General features: G+C 38.9%; 3 protein-coding genes across 3 annotated transcripts in view; 2 read left to right on the top strand and 1 right to left on the bottom strand.

The window, feature by feature from the left end:
- LOC138028572 (bifunctional 3'-5' exonuclease/ATP-dependent helicase WRN-like) overlaps positions 1–274 on the top strand; it is a 1974-nt gene extending 1700 nt beyond the window's left edge. The window contains exon 2 of the mRNA XM_068876164.1: positions 1–274. This exon is cut by the window's left edge and continues 937 nt beyond it. The gene's annotated coding sequence lies outside the window, so the exon portion shown is untranslated.
- A 1524-nt stretch (positions 275–1798) lies between these two features.
- On the bottom strand, positions 1799–5833 carry LOC138028571 (mitochondrial import receptor subunit TOM40 homolog). Its single transcript, XM_068876163.1, has 4 exons — positions 5614–5833; positions 4578–4738; positions 3571–3672; positions 1799–2546 (listed from the first exon to the last, which is right to left on the bottom strand). The coding sequence occupies exons 1-4, from the start codon at positions 5804–5806 to the stop codon at positions 2001–2003; spliced, it is 1002 nt and encodes a 333-aa protein (XP_068732264.1). The 5' UTR covers positions 5807–5833; the 3' UTR covers positions 1799–2000.
- Positions 5834–6108: 275 nt separating this feature from the next.
- The window catches only part of LOC138028705 (zinc finger protein ZPR1-like), a 15971-nt gene continuing 2079 nt past the window's right edge, over positions 6109–20000 (top strand). Inside the window, exons 1-11 of the mRNA XM_068876308.1 lie at positions 6109–6302; positions 7853–7956; positions 8706–8867; positions 10017–10107; positions 11508–11578; positions 12949–13201; positions 14890–14918; positions 15876–15942; positions 17501–17584; positions 19030–19106; positions 19899–20000. The exon at positions 19899–20000 is cut by the window's right edge and continues 12 nt beyond it. Of these exons, the coding sequence (XP_068732409.1) occupies positions 7855–7956; positions 8706–8867; positions 10017–10107; positions 11508–11578; positions 12949–13201; positions 14890–14918; positions 15876–15942; positions 17501–17584; positions 19030–19106; positions 19899–20000 (1038 nt within the window). The 5' untranslated portion in view covers positions 6109–6302; positions 7853–7854. The remainder of the gene's footprint in view (positions 6303–7852; positions 7957–8705; positions 8868–10016; positions 10108–11507; positions 11579–12948; positions 13202–14889; positions 14919–15875; positions 15943–17500; positions 17585–19029; positions 19107–19898) is intronic.

Genomic DNA, 20000 nt, shown 5'->3' with positions numbered 1-20000 from the left:
GAGTGGTTAGGCAGATTAAAATGGCGAGCGACTGGCTTAGATGCATCCTTGTCATTCTTCTCAACATCGCGAAGGTGTTCGCGGAATCGGTCACCTAGTCGTCTACCTGTCTCACCAATGTATAATTTATTGCATAACGTACAGGTTATGCAATAAATGACATTTGCGGAGGTACATGTGAAACGATCTGTGATCTTAACAGATCGCTTAGGTCCCGATATCTTGCTAGTGTTAACAATGAAAAGACAAGTTTTGCATCGTGAGCGCGCGCATTTGAAACTGCCGGGTTGCTCGTTGGTTTTGAGCGCGCTTCTAACTAAAAAGTTGCCTACGTTTTTGTCGCGTTTGAATGAAATAAGTGGAGGTTGCGAAAAGATTCTACCAGTCTCGGGATCATTTTGGAGTAATTTAAAATTACTAAGAATGATGCTTTTGACTGCGTGATTATGAGGATGGAAAGTGAGGGTGAATGGAATTCTGTCATTCTTATCTTTCTGTGACGTTTGTAGTGACGACTGTCGATAATGACTTGTGATAATGGCCTCCTACAGCTCTTTGGTAGAGCACCCGAACTAGCAATCGGACGTTCTTAGGCTCGACTCCTGCAAAGGAGAAGTCGGATTTTTTCCGAGAATCCCCGAATCACCATTGAAAAAATACCACCTCTTCAGGACTTGTTTTGTTTAAAATGTTACGTAATGTGAAGTTTTGAGCATTAATAAAAAAGTGCATAGTTTGGCCTCGTAGAAGAACGATAATCGGAAAGAAACGGCCTTGACCTTCCTTGTGGCACTATTTGCATCCTCACTGATCTCTGGTGCTATTAAGTTATGTTGTTCTATTTTTCCCATTTCGTTCATTCTGTTATCGAAAACGCTGTTTCATTCATGACGAAAAATGGTAGAGCACCCGAACCCCCAACATTTAACTCTGAAATTACCCTGAGCTTTAATTAAAAAAATGCATAGTTTGGCCTCGTAGAAGAGAGCAGTGGTGAGAGCTCTCGCCTCCCACCAATATGGCCCAGCTTCGATTCCGGGACTCGGCGTCATATGTGGGTTGAGTTTGTTGGTTCTCTACTCTGCACCGAGAGGTTTTCACTGGCTTCTCCAGTTTACCCTCTCCTCAAAAACCAACATTTGACTTGCTTTCATTGCTTTCATTGTTAATTTCAGTTTACAGTGTCCCCAATTAGCGCTCTATCGCTAGAACGACTAGACACCCTGGTTGGCAGAGGCTTCTTTCCCGAAAAGGAAAGCAAACCTCAACCTCGTTCCCAGGGTCTCCATTGTCCTAATCGACGAAGAGACCTTGGAAACGAGTTGAGCAAACCTCGGCACGGCTCTCCTCTATGTTCTGTCGCGCATGCGGGTTTTAAACTGGTTTAGAGTTTAACTTTCGTCCAAAGTTCTGGACGACCGTGATGGAGGATATCCGTGCAGAAAGGTTGAAAGTTGGGTAAAGTTTTGATTCCAAAAGCATTGCAAAAGGCCAAAAGGACCTTTTGATGAAAGCAACTCTAATAGACCAAATCGGCTAACTCAATTTTGTACCCAATTCAAATCTCCTGGGGTTACAAGATTCTTTGTGTAGCATTCACATTTAAGAGACATCGAAATACCTGAAACGAAACGTTTTATTCCCAAAGGGTTTGAATTGGGTACTACATTGAGTAAGCTGATTTGGGCTATTCTTACACTTAATGATCTTAAGTTTGCGGAGCAATGCAAACTTTTGGTCGAAATCCTTAAATCCCAGGAAATTTCAATTCATTAATCAAACGAAAAAAAAAGGCTTACACCAAGCCTACATGTGTAATTATCATTTTAAAACTCAGAATTTACACTGGCAAAAGCTAATAGTACAGAAGCTATAATCTTTGTAGCTCCTAAGGGCTTGTTCTTGTACAACAATGATTCTTGCACATCATGTTGAATCCTCACGATGGTACTCAATTTATTACAACACCTTTTCTTTAAAAATGTAGCCCCAAATGGTGGTTAGCCGATATTTAGTCCAAAGCCAAACCGTGATTGACTCTTTGCATGATTAACCATTCCACTTAATACAAATGTAAAAGGTAAGGGGGGAAGTCTCTTTTCCATAACAGCGGCAACTGTCCAATTAGTATCCAGCATTCCCCGAAAGGTGATATTTGATTTTGGTACCTCTATCTGGTATCCGGCACTGACTGAACTATCGCGAATTCTTGTGTTGTATTCATACTCTACACCAACTTTAACATTTTCATTTCCTTTATGCCAGTAACTTAGATGCCACCCAGATTGGCCCACACTCGCTGATGCGATCCACCGATCCGCTGTGTAACGACCAGCAAGGGACATCATGGCTGCTTCTTGGGTTCCATATTGGTAAAGCAATTCTCCCCCTATGTCGACACGAGGCGCCATTCGTTGAAGATAATGAGCCACAACTATGCCAGAGTTGTTGACAATATCTATATTTGCAGTGGTAAGACTGGCCGTGAAGTCATTGCCTCGGTATTCAGCATCGCTCTGGACAAGAACCCATACTGATTTTTGAGTCTACGGCAAAAAGAAAGGAAAACTGTCCTCATTATTTTATTACACATAAAGTGAACAGATCTTGATGACAAGAGACCATTTTAACCCTTTGCGTGCCCAAGAGTGACACTTATAGATTTTACTCTGTATAATGCCAGACGATTTTGCTTGTCAATGGGGGTCCCCTCAGGCAGAAAAGGGTTGCAGTTGTGTCTGAATTACCTGGCCCGATTAAAATATAAGTGGAGTTTCTGTTTATCTTTTCCATAGACAAACTTTGTAAACAAACGTATCTCGAGTGGCAACTGACTGTGCAAAGCCTCATCAATACTTCATGCATGAAACAGCCGATCAGGTCATACATAAAATGTCTCATGCACGAACTAACTTCAAAAAGTGGTTAAACACTCCTCCTTAGAATTCTTCATATTACGGGGTTTAAGCAAAGACGACAGCTACAGCTACAGCAATGCCACAAAGCAAGAATATTATTGGTTAAAAAAGGAAAAATACTCGTGCTGCACATGCAGCACAACTTTCTGTGCATTTCTTTGCTGTACTCCACAAAACAACAACGTGAAATCACCAAATTTTAGGCTTTGATGACAACGGGAGCATATAACAGTGAACCATTCTTTTTCTGTTTTGACTTTAAAACCTTTCGTACCCATCCAGTTACACGATAGTTCGCCTGTATCGTACAAGGTGAACAAGACGGAATAATCACAAAATACTTGCAATAACGCTCAGTTACATTTCGTAATGATGTTTTTGTTGCCATAGCCATTGTGTTTGCTTAAATTCCCTATTATGAAGGATACAGATAAGGCATAGCTTGTTTTTCTTCTATGTTAATCTTCTCCTCTCACAATTTGAACCTTAATGAAACCCTTGTATTATGCTTGAAATTTAGTTAAAATTTCATCAAATACTAAATCCAAAAAGGGCAATTACAGTGTTTATGCTAACATCTCAGTCTATATTAATGGGATGTTATTCTCTTCAAATCAGACCATAAACATCATGTCTACAACATGGACTTTACCTGAATAATTGCTTTTCCTCTAATACGATCTGTAAACTGGTGAATAATTTGTGCATTAAGACTACCATTGGTATCTATGTCTCCAAGCAAGACAGGAAATGCCTAGAAAAGTAATAAAAGGTTTCCCTTTGTGTTAACAAACAGGATTAAGAAACAAGAAAGAATTATGGTAGCTTCAAACTGTCTTGTATATGTACAAGTAGTTAAATCTCTAGAGTAAAATGACCACTAAAATAAAGACAAAATTAAAGCTCCCATAAGCCACCTCATTCGTGCAGTAAAATCCCACTCTAACAAACCTTGTCTGGCCATGTATGGCCATTGCTTAGTAACTTTTATGTGAACCAGATCAGAACTTCAGCTCTACAACAATATTTTGCATAGGATGGGTTAGCGGCGCAGGGATGGGCCCAAGTTCAATTCCCAGACATGGTGTCAAATGCAAGTTGAAGTTGGTGGTTTTATACTCTAAAAATTCATTTGATGGCAAGATGCTAAAATATAGTGACATACCCCCTTTTTTGCATTTTGTACAGCTGCGTGCAATGTATTTTATCTGTCATGACCGAAAAGACCTTTTGCGTATGCCGTCTTGTCAAGCTTTGAATTAGTTACCAAATCAGACAGCTTAGACTGCTGGACCACCCTGCCTCAAAAACGTGTGCCCGATCTTTGACATGGACAGGGAAACAGGAAATGCCGCCAAAACTACTCAGAATTCAGACGTCTTGTTTTTCATGTGCAAAACTTTCTGGATCCAAGGTTTGTGTTCTGTGTAAATGTTTCTCACGTTATTCGTAAAATTTGGGGTAACTTCCAAGGAAAAGTAGGCCATGAGTTTACCGGCAATAGACGGCGAAATTCGCCGTCTTCCAGCTCTTATTGAAAACCCTGCGTACTCCGTCCAGCGTTCTTCTCTCCTCCAAACCCTGTCTATGATTTGATATGTGTTGATTTGACTTCTTTGAATAGGAGAGTAAAATTTCCTAATAGGCAAATGATCCTACCTCATTTGGCCCAGTCTGCTTGTTTCCCACATAAGTAGCTCCAAAGTGGTAGGCCCCTGGTCCAGTTCCACTAAGTTGCAGAGTATGACTGACTTGAAAATGATTGCTAAGGCCTTTATTGATGACAAGTTTACACCCCTCAAATGGCTGAGGAAAGACCTCTACAAACAAAATAAACTCCAAAATAAGCTTGGTACCCCCACATGCCAATACCCAATGGAAACGGGTCATGGTAATTATGTAGTTTATTTTTCCAAACACAAAACCCACGCTTCTTCACACCATTCACATTTTCTACATACTGCACAAGTGAATCTGTCTTTAGTATAATTACATAAGCGATTATTAAAACTTCGCCATGCTGATTGGTTGCCCTTGAGGTGATCATTACACGATAATCACCTAAGCAGTTTTTTCAAAATGGCCCACGAGCCATTTTGTCGAGGTGACAGACAAAGAAATGACATTGTTTTAAAGAAAATGGATATTTTTCAAATTAGTAATTAGTAGTAATTATACTAAAACATTCATGTTAGGCTGTTTTACCATCCACACCCAGAGGGAGGTAAGGGATTTCATTGCGTCAGTTTCAATCGTACATGAGCCCTGATTCTGTCAAAAAAGTCCAGGGAACATTTCAGCTTTTTGATGACTTTATGTCACCATGAAAAAAGCTGACCTAAGTATTTCATAACTAAATTATGCAATAAGTTTGTGGTAATTTAATAGTATGCCATGGTATGTAATAATTTATCAATGAGAATTCAATCGCGATGGAAAGTAATAATCCTTATTAATCAGCCACGTGAAGCTGAGCCCGCAATATAGAGACGCCTCAGAATATCCATGAGAAGTACAGATTCTCGCACGTACAACTTGTAGCCAAAGCAAAATCGCAGCGAGAATTTCCAAAACTTGAACAGTTTTTTAAGTTGCGTTTGTAAATCGCATCCTTATCTACCACAATACGCACAAACAAATGAAATACACGACAAAAGCCGGCTGAATATTCGCATTCCTCAGTCACGAAACCTACCCTTGCATGCTTTGTGTAAGTCATCATACGTCCCAGGATTGTTTCCTGAGTTCTTTTTCTCCGACGATTGCTTTTTTTCTTCTACCGGAGGAGGTGCTGTGAGAGGTGGGGGTGGAGGCATCGAGGATACATCGACAGAAGACGAGGAATTCGTCGGAGAAGAAGCAAGAACATTCCCCATCTTCGATCGCATAGACCATGTGCAATCAGCTAATGCAATCTCTGATTGGTTCTTCGATCAGCGGCCATATTAGAATCCGAGTGAAGATTGGGAATACTCAAGTGGCAGACAACAAATCCCCAGGAGGGGTGTAGAAAGCAACGCCTGCTATATAAAGTTTTTACATCTTTAGTTATAAACTGCTTTTCGTCATTTTTTGACCACTAAACTTCACCTTAGGTATAGTTAATTTTTTTTAGTTTCAAAGAAGTTTAAAAGAAGGCTGTGTAGTCAATATTCGTATTTATATTAAAGGAACAAATAGGTTCTTGTTAGGGAGGGGGGAGGAGGTTAGTTCCCAGAGGAATGAGACCAAACGGACAGACTTTCTATTTCTTTTCGCTAATATAGGAAGACAACTTCTTCTTCCAAGGATCGTTGGTAAAAATTATCTCACAATATAAATACCGGTAACCTATTCGTGACTTTGTGATCCACTTTGTACAAGTGCTTTTCTTTCCAGTTCAATGTAAGTATGCTTTTCGTACATGTTATCATTGTAATGTTTCAGACATAATGCATGAGAAAAATTCCGGATAATTTCGAACTAACTGCTTAATTTCCTTACACTTAACTAGTTTTAACTTAACTGGTTTATGATAATGTTTACAACGTGTTCTTTTAACTTGAAACACTGGACACCGGCCAAGCTTACTGCATGGGAAGTATGTACAACGTATTTTTGTACAATATATTACTTAAGCTTATATTATTATTATTATTATTATTATTATTATCATTATTATTATTATTATTATTATTATTATTATTATCATTATTATTATTATTATTATTATTATTAGAGTGATTTTAATTGACCTGTGAAATATATGGTGGAATATTACACGCTATGTGTGCGGAAAAGCCCCTATCACATGGTGTATACAAGATCGAGGATGAAAAAACTGACACAAAAACAGAACACACAATAATGACACAACTGAAGAGATAAATTATACGACAGTTATTGTAATACTTTTCTTCGTTTATTAGACTAAATGTCAGAAATTTTTACAAAAGATCGTGGGGTGTTTTCGTGTAGATAGTCTGAGTAACAGAAAAACAATAGGTCTAATTAGGAGGTAGTGTTACACAATAACTATTATTCTCTGTTTCACGGGTCAAGTAAAATCACTCTATTATTATTATTATTATTATTATTATTCTTATTTATTACAATATATTTGCAGCCTGTCAATTAGGAGGTCTTTGACTCTTACAGACCATCCTTATGTCAATGTATTTATAATAACATTAATAACATGGTTGATAAAAAACTCCTTAATTTTGGCACGAAATCTCAGCATCAATTTATAATTTCACGTGTGGGCTGATGGGGATGTGCTGCTGGATGGGGTTGCATTTTCAGGACTGGATTGACTGTAATGGGGTTGCATTTTCAACAGACTTCCCGACAGAGTTACTAGAATGGGGTGGCAAATTGTCAGGAATTTGGGGGTAAGAAAATTCTGGCTAGTGGGATTTTAAAATGGAAAGATAAGTGGAAAAAAAAAAGTTGTTACAGAAAGAACTGTAGCGCTCTTGATTTAATATTTACTAGTTGCATTACATTCCGTTTTGAAATTTCAATTAAAAGGCTTTATGTAAGGTTTATGCATAAAGAGTAAGTGACTAAGTTAGGGTCGCTAAAATTACATTTACCCAAAAGTGACTAAGATGGGGTCTATTATAATTGGCCATAAAATAGACTATAAAGGGGTTGATTACACATACAAATGAACCCTTTAATTACAAATGAACCCTTTAATGCCTGGAGGGTCCCCATTGACAATTTAAATTATCAGGCGCTTAATTTAGAATTGATTAAATTGTAAATCTAAGTGTAGGGGAACTGAGATAAAGTGCCTCGCTTAATGACAGGGCTTGCTCAGTGGTTCGCAGGTTGTTGTTACTCCTCTGCCTCTACCAATTTAGTGTGAATTAATTATATGCTTATTTTCACTCCGTTATTTTATGATCACCTTTATATTGATAAAGTTTTTGTGTCTTAATCGATAGGAATGGAGGCAGCTCCTAAGGAGACTCTGTTTCCAGATATTGATGCAGATAACGAAACAGGGGTTACTATAATTGAAAGCTTTTGTGTGTCATGCGAGGAACAGGTGAGTGCAAGATGGTGCGTTGAAGGTTTATATATAAGGTTGTTAGACTGCAGATCCCCAAAGCTCTGAGGAACATTTTGATGGGGGCACTATAAATGGTGCTGTCCTCTCATGGCATCTTTGAACTCCCAAAAGTTGAAGGGTCATGCTGCCTCTATCAGGGGACTCTCCTGGGTGCATTCTGGATCTCAACAGTCTGTTGTTTTTTTTCGAATACAAAGATTAATTTAAAAGACATTGTTGTCTTTTTCTTGATCTGTCTTCTGGGAAAGGTGACTCTTTGTGATGCTTATCAAAATTCCTGTATTTTCATCCTGACCTTAAATTTGGGGTATGACTTGCAAAAGGTTCATTGTAGAAGTTGCGTTATGAACAGAAGCTCCATTTGTTTCTTGAATGTTAATTAAACCAATACCAAGATTTCTCTTTTCATGAGGTCACAATAAAGGTTCTATTAAGCTCAGTTTGTAAATAAAAATGTAGAATAATTACATAATAATAATAACTATTATTATAATTATTAATTATTAATATAATTAATTATTAATATAATTAATTAACCCATCCATTTGCTCCTCAAACACCCTAGGACGCCCTCATTAACGAGTAAAATCACCTACATTAAACAAAGTAAAATCTATTAAGTGTCACTCTCAGGGGTCAATGAGTTAACTAATGTAATATAATAATAATAATAATAATAATAATAATAAATAATACTAACATGATGCTTGCCATTGTTTCAACAGGGAACCACGAGATTGCTTCTAACACGAATCCCCTTTTTCAAAGAAGTGGTGGTTTCTTCATTTGATTGTTCTCACTGTGGGTATTCTAACAATGAAGTGCAATCTGCTGGAAGGATACAAGATAAGGGATGCACCATCACACTGTCAATTCAATCAGAAAAGGCAAAGTGCTTTTATTTTACGACTGATTTGACCCGACTGACTGCATGTGATTAAAGTTACAACTTACAGTTATTTTAGAAGAACCTTTGATCGAAATGAGTGACTTCCTGACTGAATTAACGACTGAAGCAATTACTTAAATTCTAATTCTCATTTGTTGACTGACTGACCAAATGAATGTATGTGTTGGTTACTGAATAACAGAGATTGATTGACTGACAGGATGTCTTGACTCACCAACTTACCGACTGAATGAACAAGTTTCTGACCGTCCTGCCAACAGACTCGCTGTCTAACTGAGTGACTTAGTGACTAAATCACTCTTATTCTTAGAATCTGTCTAAGTCCTGTTCATTAAATGAGCAGGAGTGTTTTATCGGTTTTTAAACCACCGGGCGAAGCCAAATGTTTCAGACCCGAACAAACCACGACCTGCTAGTTTATTGAACAGCTTCAAAAGTGTCTTATCTGTTTTTAAAGCTCGTACACATGACATTTCATTGGTGACCGGAAGGCTGCTTTGTTCATCAAAGGGGGCCCCCCCTTGGGGCTTAAAGGGTTAACCAGAGCCTCTGATCAACCCAAGGCTCGGCTCTGGGAAACTCTATGTCGGAGAACATGCACCGTAGAGTTCTTATAGCCAAAAATTGGCTATTTGAACCTTACGGCACCTGCTCAGGCACTCTTTGTGGTAGCATGAATGCACCAATTGGAGATGCTTTTGATTGTTCTTCACAAAAACCAATGAGAAGACACTTTGTTTCAGAGTTCCCCAGAGCTCTTCTCTCCCTCTGAGTCAAGAGAAGAGCTCAAGGGGTCGAGATTGAGTTCACAATAAAACTGTAGAGGATGGATGTAATATACTCAAATTCTACAATAATTGAATTATGCAACTGTCATATATTCTTCTCTTCATACTCAGAGAGCCTACCAGTAAACTGACTGACTTATTGACTGATATGAGTAACTGATTAACTAACTGATTAATCGCAACTATAATCTATTATCTGAATGACTCATTAATTATTGACAGCAGCAATAAAAGCTGACCGCAATTTTTCTAAGTCACTTTTTTTGTACTCCTCTATTTTCATGCATCTCAGTTACTCATAACTTCCTCCCTAAGTTAATGTTTGACCATTTTTATAGGATTTAAGCAGACAAGTTATCAAATCTGATGCAGCATCATTTACTATTCCAGAATTGGAATTTGAAAGTCCTGCATTTACCCAGAAAGGAGGTCAGTTCAGTTTCACAACAATAATATGAGTAATATGAGTAATCTTCATTGGGGAGTTTTTGGTATTTTAGTTGACCCTTTTAAGTTAGCCACTAATAGGTTCTACTGTGGCAAACACATCAACCCTTTGACACCCAAACGGACCTAAACCGGCCAGACGCTAGACGATTTTACTCGTCAATGGGGAAGCCACGGGAGTGAATGGGTTAATAAGTATTAATTTCTTTAATTTATCTTAACCCATTAACTCCTAGAAGTGAGACTTACCAATAATACATGTAGATTTTACTCTGCCTACGGCAGATGATTTCACAAGTTGTCAATGAGGGAGCTAGGTTCAGAAGTCAATGGGTTAAATATGTTAGTATACAGTGTTAATCAGTCCATATTGTTGTGAGGAAACCTTATCCTTCATAAGCCCTGTGTTTTCTTTCAGGTTTTGTTGCCATTTCATTGTTCTTTTGTTTCTTTGTTTTATTTTTATTATTTTTTTATTAATACATTACACACAAATCACTGGTTACGACTACAACTATCACTAATTACACAGAGCAAACACAGAGCAAGGTTCATTCTTGTGCTTGTATATTTCAGTATTTTTTTTGTAATCATTGTTTGAACTACATGTACATGATATGGGGAACAGCAAAATAAATAACTAATTAAATGAAGACCAAATGATTTGACTGGTCAGTAGAGAATCCTTCAGTTACAATTCTAAGACCCTATCAATTTAGTATGAATCAGTGGAACAGCAAAATAAAAGAACTTACTAAATAAAGACCAGGCCCCAGTTGCTCAAAGGCCTGATAACTTTATCCACTGGAAAAAGTTATCCGGCTTTTGAACACCTGGGCCTAGATGATTTGACTGGTCAATAGAGGATTCTTCAGGCACATAAGGGGTAACATCGTCTTCATCAACTCAAAAACTATGCTCTGTTTAACCTTTTCCCTCCTATGAGCGGCACTTTTAGGTTTCTCTCTCTCAGAGACTGCACAATAATATTTTACTCGCAAGTGGGCATTACCTCTCAGGGGTTTGAGCATCACTTTTGTTCTATTTTCATTGAACAGGAATATGCTCACTAGAATTCATCTGTTTGAAGCAGGTGCACTACCAACCTTGTATACAGGGTCTCTTTTCTTCCCTTCCCCAAGAGCGGGAGAAGGTTTGTCTTCCAAACCAACAATTATTGGCTCAGAACTGAACACTTGCTCGCATACAATCATGCTGATGTCTGACCTCACCCATAAGTCACTTGCTTGTAAAGTGCATTTGAATATGTCAAAAGAAAATGTGCTATATAAATTCATTACCATAGTTCTACTGGTACTCCTACCTAAAACTTCTCCATTTCTTTCTGTTGTTGCCTAATTGACTTTTTGGTTTGAAATTAGAACTTAACACCATTGAGGGGCTTTTAGAAAAAGCTGTCAGTGGCCTTGAGCAGGGTCAGCCTGTTCGAAAGGTAAAGTATTATTGGCCATAAATTAGTTTATAATTATATATGTTGTCTGGTTTAATTTTGTTTAAATTTTAAAACTTTTTGGCCTTTGCGAATTTGGTGTGAAATCGCAGCACAAACAACAGCAATTCGATCTGCAATTGCCCTTCAATCTTGCACAAATGTTGAGGTCCAAAGGAAGCAGATACACCCAGAATGGTTTTAAGTAATGTTTAAAAAATGAGCAGCAGTGCTTTATCGGAGCTTAAAAACACGAGGCATAGCTGAGTGTTTTTAGACCTGATAAAACATGTGCTGCGAGTTTTTTCAATGGCTTAAAAAACATTCCACAAAGAGCATGTCCCTCTGGACTCAAAACAATGGTTCAAATTGTGAGAGGTGAATATTAGCATACAAGAAAAACAAACTACAGCTGTATGCCTTATTAGTATTCTTTATATAAAGAATACTAACTAGGAGTGTTTTATCAGGATATAAAGCTGCATACACGTGACGTTTTATCGGACGGTGTTTTGATAGGCTGTTAGGCTCATGAATTGTTAATGAGCTTTTTAATTACTTTTCAAAAATATCTTATAAGGTATCCTAATAGGCAAGGGGAAACAATGCAAAAACATGAAAAGTCGTTGAGAGCAGGTTAAAGCCTGGCTCGTTGACAAAATCTAATCCATGCCTGACTGATGTAGCAACTTGGGTTGGGCAGTCTGACCTCAAACACTCGGCCAATTTCAATGAATGAGCGTTTGGGACCGTCAGGTCTAAAACACAGGTCACATTCCAGAGGTCACTCGTTGCAGGTCATTGTTTTACGTTTTTTAGAAGTGACCCAAAACCCCCAATTTGGTTAACTCTAGGCCTAGCTCTTTGGTTCTCCTTGCGAGTTTCTACTTCGGTGACTCGGGTTTTGGCCTCTGGGCCATTATTTCAATAATGTACACATTTTGATTGGTTCTCACCTATGATCTACAATAATATTATTAGAGGACAGACGCATAGCTGACGTCATCATCAAAAACTCTTAGTTCTTTATTGTATAAACAAATAGATTCCATGTTGCCATGCATCTGTTTAGTAATAGATCACATATTAATTAAGACGTCAAAATGTGGTAAGAACATCAGTGACGCACTCGGCTATTGCCATGTCTGCCACTTTTTTGTTCTTACCACCCTTTGATGTAATCTGTGATCAATAACTGAACAGACACATTGCAACATGGAAACTAGTAATTTCTGGACTTACGTGCATGTGTACTAGTACCTTCTTGATTGAGGCCATGTTAAAATGTGAGAAGAATTTAACAGGCATTTACATGCAATACTGGACATTATTTGTGTTTCTAATAGTTTACCATTTTTTTCTTGGTATAAAAGATTGTTGATCCTGTGACTGCTGACAAGGTCGACAGCATCATATCACAGCTAAGAAAATGCAAGGATGGAGAAATGGACTTCACACTTATTGTAGACGATATTTCAGGTAACAGCTTCATAGAAAATCTGCACGCCCCAGAAAAGGACCCTCATATGACAATAGAGTACTACACAAGACAGCCCCAACAAGACGTGCGGCTTGGCTTGCAACAGGCTGATGAAAAAGAGGAGGACATAGAAGAGGAAGAGGGAGGTAAAAGGAGCTTGTTTTTTTTATTATTATTTCGCCTACTGATGGTATATATGGTGTTGCAGTAAACAAATTATCGGCCGAAAGGTAACAACTTCTCTATTCCTTTGTAACGCAATTAATATATTTAACTGTAAACAACTTATAGTGGGGAGCGACACTACAATCAACACGATACTTCTTTGCGCCTATCTGACCAGTGAGGCAAAACACTGGCCTTTTTTCTCTGCCAAAATCTCCTAGAAACTTCTTTCACACTATCATGATCCACGGAAACCAACTGTAAACTTGATAGCAGAGTCACACACAAATGGGGAAAACCCTTCACTTGTCACTAGTCACTCAATGTCACTTGGAAATCACAGATGGGGAAATAAGTCCTGAACCACTACCACCGACTGGCTAGAGAGCCGCTTATAGCTGTCGAAAGAGAGTCTAAAAGTGTCCAAAAGTAACTATGTACAGTACTGTTATTACAACAAACTCTATTTTAAAAATGAGAAGTCACAGTTCAAAGAAAATTCCTATGATACAATGCTTTGCATGACATTAACATTCTTAAACTTTCTAGACAGTTCCAAACCCTCTAAAAATGGTAGTTACCAATATGTTTAAGCTTGTTTGAACAGCTTTCTGCATAAAAGGTTTCCCCTTCCCCTGCCAGTGTTATTAATTTTCTCTGAGGAAGTTTAACCCTCTGACAAGGTCAGCAGCAACAAAGTACATGTATTATAGGTCAAATAAGCAAGGGCTATGAGATTGCATTTGGAGTATTTTTCTTTTCATCTCTTTTCCGTGCCATATGAAACAAGAGATGGTGCGGTGGTGAGAGCACTCTCTTTCAAATAATATGGCCTAAATTCCACTACTTGGTGAAGCCATCATTGGTTTGAGATTTTTTCAAATAATATGGCCTAAATTCCACTACTTGGTGAAGCCATCATTGGTTTGAGATTTTTGGTTCTCTACTTGACTGCGAGACAATAGACCCTTCTCCGAAATGGCAGCAATGGATTTAAATGAGTTAAAATTGAAGTGAATGAAAAACTGATACCAGAAATAGAAAGAGCACCTTTACATTAGTAACCCTGTAAAATTCCAGCTTCTAAGGTGTTATATCAGCTGAGCTGAGAGTGTATGACTGAGGGTATTCGCCATACCTCTAGTCATACAAACGTCTGTAAATTTTTCATTTTTCAACTTACATTTTCTCGGCTGATATAACACCTAATTCGCTGAAACTTTACAGGGTTACTAAAGTAAAGGTGCTCTATCTAGAGCTGGTACATGTTTTTAATTTTGACTTATTTGAATTTTCGGCCGCCATTTTGGAGAAGGGTCTATTTTCTATGATGTGGTTGGTTTTACCCCCTCCCCCTCCCCCCTCAATACCCTAAACATTGAATTTCTTTGTAGCCTAGTTTTTGTAACACAAACACTTTTTGAAATACTTTCCAACAAGTCTGTTGTTCTTTTGTAGAAGTGGAGGTTCTCTTCAAGGTGATTTATTTCTAGGGCCACAAGTTAGAACCTCTCCTAATATGGTTATGCTATCCTCTCTCAACAAAGCTCATTATTAAGGGTGTCACAAAAAATACCATGTTGTTATCATGTTTTATGTACAGCAGATGCTACTTGATTTCATTTTTCATGTTGTCATAGCAATATCTTTTGTTTAATTGTGTCAACAGAAGACGAAGTTGAAAATCTCAAAGATGAGGTAGGCCTTTTGGCTTTGTCCATGAGATTTTAAGTAACGTTTAATAAACGAGCAGGAGTGTTTTATCGGGTTTAAAACGCCGAATAGTTTAGAACTAATAAGACACGACCTGTGAGTTTATTGAATGGCTTCAAAAACATTCCACAAAAAGTGTGTCCTGGAAAGGAAAAGGAAAAGGAAAGGAACTTTATTTAAGTGTTCAGTCGTTCTAACGCTGGAGCACTAATTGGGGACACTGAAAACTGAAATTAACAATTAATTCAAATCAAGTCAAATGTTGGTTTTTGAGGAAAGGGGAAAACGGAGTACCCGGAGAAAAACCAACAAACTCAACCCACATATGACGCCGAGTCTGGGAATCAAACCCGGCCCACATTGGTGGGAGGCAGTTGTCCTCACCACTGTGCCATCCCTGCACTCCTGGAGTCCAAAGAAAGGTTCAAATTTTCAGTGGAAAACATTAGCATACAAGAGAATTAAGCTAAGCCTTATTAGTATGCTTTATATATTTCTAAAGAATTCTAATGAGGAATCAGTATTTTATCGGTTTTTAACCCATTGACCCCTGAGAGTGAGTCTTAATAGATTTTACTGAGTAGAGTGTAATGTGAAGTGCTAGTTTTCTACCCCATATGAACCATGTGAGCATTAGCCCTGCTAATGGCAATGGGCCCACACAAGGACAGAGAAAAGCCCTGACCTGGGTGGGAATTGAACCCACGACCTTCAGGTTAGATCACCGCTGCTGTACCGACTGAGCTTCAAGGTCAGACGGGAGCAGGCCGTGGGAACTGAAGATGTCTAATGCCAGACGATTTTACTGATCAATGTGGGGCATCCAATGGCATTTGAGGTGTGAATGGGTTAAAGCTCGTGCACGTGACGTTTTTTCTGGCCACCTGATAGGCTGTTTTGCTCATGAGTTATTAATGAGTTTTTGATCTTATTTTTCTGCAGGTCTTAAACTTCCCAACTAATTGTACCTCATGCAATGCACCTGCAGAGACAAAGATGAAAGTTGTCTGTATCCAGCAACGAGGCAGTGTAGTAATGTTAATTATCTATGGGATGGGTGGTTTCCTGGAAAAGGGGAGGGGGGGGGGGGGAATCCCATATGAAAGGAACAGGGATGCTCGTTGTTCCTTAAGGGGTTAAAAAAAGTGGTTTTGGTACCTCCTAGGGTGTTCAGCCTCAAAAGGTCTATGTAGCAAGAGCTTTAGCAGTACCTTTTAGGGTATTGAGCTGAAAAATTATTATGATGGCATAGCATTTTAGCAGGTGTTTGCCAATTATTTTAATGTGAATCTCCATAAAAACATAACGTCTCTAACTTCTATTGCATATATCCCTATTCCGGAATATGGTCAATCAAACGCACCCTCAATTAATTAAATAGTTCACCAGAATAAACTATATTTGAAACTCTCGCATCTTAACTGATCCATCTTTTCCCTTTACGTCAAACTGAACGAAATAGCAAAACAAAACTGAGGTCCTACAGTGTGCAAAGAGATGCCACTTACTACGAATCAAGGAGCTTTAAACATTTTTTAATCTTTACTATGTCATGGTATTGATGGTTGGCATCTGGCAGCACAGTGCCATTGTTGGTGTACAGAACAATGCAGTAAAATGTCTTTTGGGAATTTGACTCTATTATTATGCAAAACTTGTGGGGCCATTTTCTTTTCTTTTGTACACCAACATAGCAGTCTCATCACGTCGATGGAAACCAAGAATATGCAGATGCATAAATGAGACCCTCTCATAGGTTTGGGGGAACACAGGGGAACATGGCTAATTTGAACTGGGGAAAGGGGGAACGAAGACAAATATCTTAGGGAACATATCCCATTTTAGGGATATAAAAGCTGAGAACAAGTTTGGAAGCAATGTTGGGAACAAGGAAACACAAGCAAATTTTTAAAGGGAATAAGAGGACTTCCCTTGGGAGGGCCTTGTAAACTGATGAAACATGGGTCTGTGTTTTGGTAGTTTGAAACTTCCGTATCATTCCCCAGCGAGTGACACTACTGGTCCATTGCTAGCGTCTTTCAATGTATATTTTTCAAGTTCATTTAAGCTTTTATCCAGCAAAGTGTGCAATGGAACGGCATGTGACAGGTGATCATCGATGACAAGGTTCTTTGACCTGTAACCTGCGTTTAAAATGAGGGGGAGATCTAGATGGGTACTATCAATGAAGAAGCACTGAATTCGAATCTTGCATAGATGTGAATGTGTGATCATAGTTCATATAGATGGACTGGTTGTGAAACTATGGAAACTTCAGAAGCGAGAACAGTGACATGGACAATCTTTTGTCCTTGGTACACAACTGAGCTTTGAATACTGATTAATGGAAACTTCTGATTGGCTGTGTCTCAGGAAGAGGGCGTGGTTTGCGCATGAGTAGGGCCAAAACAGCAAACAAAAACATGAAACAAAGAAACTTGCCGAGTTTCGTAACCATTTCCGTATGTTAACTATGGTGTGATGTAGTTGGTTATTGCCATTATGAATTATTAATGAATTTGCGAGGTACCTCAGTTTCCAGTTGCTTACCTTGACTTATACTTCAGCTATTCCACACTTCAAGGAAGTGATTGTAATGGCGACAACTTGCGACATTTGTGGAGACAAGACAAATGAAGTGAAATCTGGATGTAAGTTAAATTACCAGACAGTGTAAGTGGTGCGAGGACGCGGGGCTACTTTCGGTGGGAATAGAAGTTTTGCACGACAGCCATATTGCATGGCAGGGACAATGATAAAAATTTTGCATTAGAAAGAACATTTGTTTCCATAGGAAAAAGAATCTATTGTTCCTGCCATTCAACATGGCTGCCGTGCAAAACCTCTATACAGGGTAGTGCGTCGATATTACTGACTATGGAGGGACAGAGTGAGGGACTTATTTTGTCCAGCAAGACTTCTTCTGAGATGAAAAGATAGTATTTTTTCAATGCTGACTCGGAGATACTCGGAAAAAATCCGAGTTTTCATTTACACGAGTCGAACCTACGACCATCCGATTACAAGTTCGGATGCTTCGGGAGGTCGTAGGTTCGACTCCTGCCAAGGAACACCCGGGTTTTTTTGCGAGTATCTACGACTCACCATTGAAAAAAATATCTCTTTTTTTTATTTCATATAGCGGGGTTAACAAATTCCATCACAGTCATTCATTTCAATAGCTAAGACTTCTTCTGTATCTAACTTGATTGGACTTACCTCAAAGGTGGCATTATTCGCTCATTGTTTTTTGAAAGACAAAGTTAAAGTGGGGGAGACAATGTGGTGGACGTTTTTTTAACTCTAGTCTCGCCTTGATAACTACAATCCTGGTCAAAACTGTTTGGACAATTCCCGCTTCCCTCCCCCCACACCACGGTGTCCGAAGTCAAGGTTATTTGATCGATCGCATGAATGTTTCAACATTGTCTGGGGGGAAGGGGGGACGCGAAAAAGGCAGCGAAAGAAGAGCATGCGTTGGTCATATAAAGATGGAAGCATGTACAGTAAATTCTCCATTTTTCGGTCAAATTTGACAAGTATCCCTTAGTCCTTTGACCAGGGCCCGGTTGTTCAAAAGCCGGTTAACACTAATCCCAGATTACAAATTTAACCAAGGAGTTTATTTCTCTACTCCCAAATGCTGTTCAACGCTGATATTCGGCAAAACTTTACATTAGAATAAGTCAATCTTGAAAAACAAAAATAAGCAAAAGAAATTTTTCACCAAAAAGTTGAAATCATGAAACAAATGTTAACGCTAATCCTGGATTAAGTTAATCGGCTTTCGAACAACCGGGCCCAGGATTGTAGGTTTTCCGCAAAAAAACGGGGGACGCACGTGCACCAGCGTGCACCACGATTATTTTTCCTCTTTTAACCAATGAGATTCTAGTTTTGTGTCGTTGTCGTTGCCGTGACCGCAGTGGTTTCTTAACCTCCCTAACCTCCCTACCCTCCCTACTAATGAGTAAAGCGTCTACCGGGCATCAAGTCCCGCCAGACACTCGGCATATTTCTGTGAAAAACATGGACTTTTCAGCTCAACATTTTAAGCAATTTGCGTAAAAGGCGTTTCTTATCTTTGTTACCGTAGCTGGTACTGAACCGAAAGGAACCAAACTCACGCTGACAATTACAGACCCATTGGATCTTAACAGGGATGTTCTTAAGGTATTTTCTTTTGTATTTTCACTCACGGTTTACGGAAAACGGCAAACGCCAGGATTTTTGTTTTGCCAAAAATCGAAGAAACTTATTTGAACATTTGCAGCTCATTTCTTGCCAGCAATCCGCAGCTATCGAGCACCTTCCCAAAAGATAAGCCTGGTTTTCACTAGCGGGACAAGCGGGAGCAAAGGAGCGCTTATTTGACCGTGAAATCAGGGTTGACGAAAAACATAAGCACGGGCGCAAGGATCAAAATATTTTCTTTTCCTTGTACTTGGGCTTATGCTTGCGGTCGCTTGCGTTGTGTGAAAACCAAACACAGATTAAGAAACGTTCCACACGAAGCTAAATTGACACCATAAATTACATTCGTCACACCCCACGTGATGCATTTGACATCACTTCGTCTTATTTCGCGGGAAATCACTACGCAGCAGGCTCACCCAAACGCAGCAGTTACTTAGCTGAACGCACTTGTAAGCGCCAAAACAAGTTACTAACTCGTTTTACCAGTTCAAATTTAATTTATTCGTCCTTGGCCCTGGACGGCGGCTCACTCAAAGAAACTAACGGTTGCTGGCGGTGGTTTCTATCTCGGGAAGCGTAGAACAAACCAACTGCTCAACACAACACCGATCCTCCTCTGTTTTGAAGAAAACACCGTGGTGTTTTCTCTTTTTTGTTGCTTTGGTGACGGAGGGGGTCACTTCTTAGAAAAGACACCATGTCAGATCTTTATTTATTTATTTATTTTTTTTGCAATACACCTAATTGTGGTGCAATATTACGTTGCAGTCGGAAACGTGTGAAGTAAGAATACCATCACTGGAGTTCGTGTCGTCTGCTGGATCCCAATCTGGAGGACGATTCACAACCTTAGAGGGCCTGCTTACTAAC

The sequence above is a fragment of the Montipora capricornis genome, chromosome 13 (genome assembly GCF_036669925.1).
Source record: "Montipora capricornis isolate CH-2021 chromosome 13, ASM3666992v2, whole genome shotgun sequence".
Classification (NCBI taxonomy): domain Eukaryota; kingdom Metazoa; phylum Cnidaria; class Anthozoa; order Scleractinia; family Acroporidae; genus Montipora; species Montipora capricornis.
This window is presented reverse-complemented; position numbering and strand designations above follow the sequence as displayed.

Coding starts and splice junctions, on each gene's coding strand:
- LOC138028571 (XM_068876163.1), bottom strand. CDS start 5,806: ATGCGATCGAAGATGGGGAATGTTCTTGCTTCTTCTCCGACGAATTCC. Junction 4,739..5,613: donor CTTACACAAAGCATGCAAGG/GTAGGTTTCGTG, acceptor TTTTGTTTGTAG/AGGTCTTTCCTCAGCCATTT. Junction 2,547..3,570: donor GAGGAAAAGCAATTATTCAG/GTAAAGTCCATG, acceptor TTTTTGCCGTAG/ACTCAAAAATCAGTATGGGT.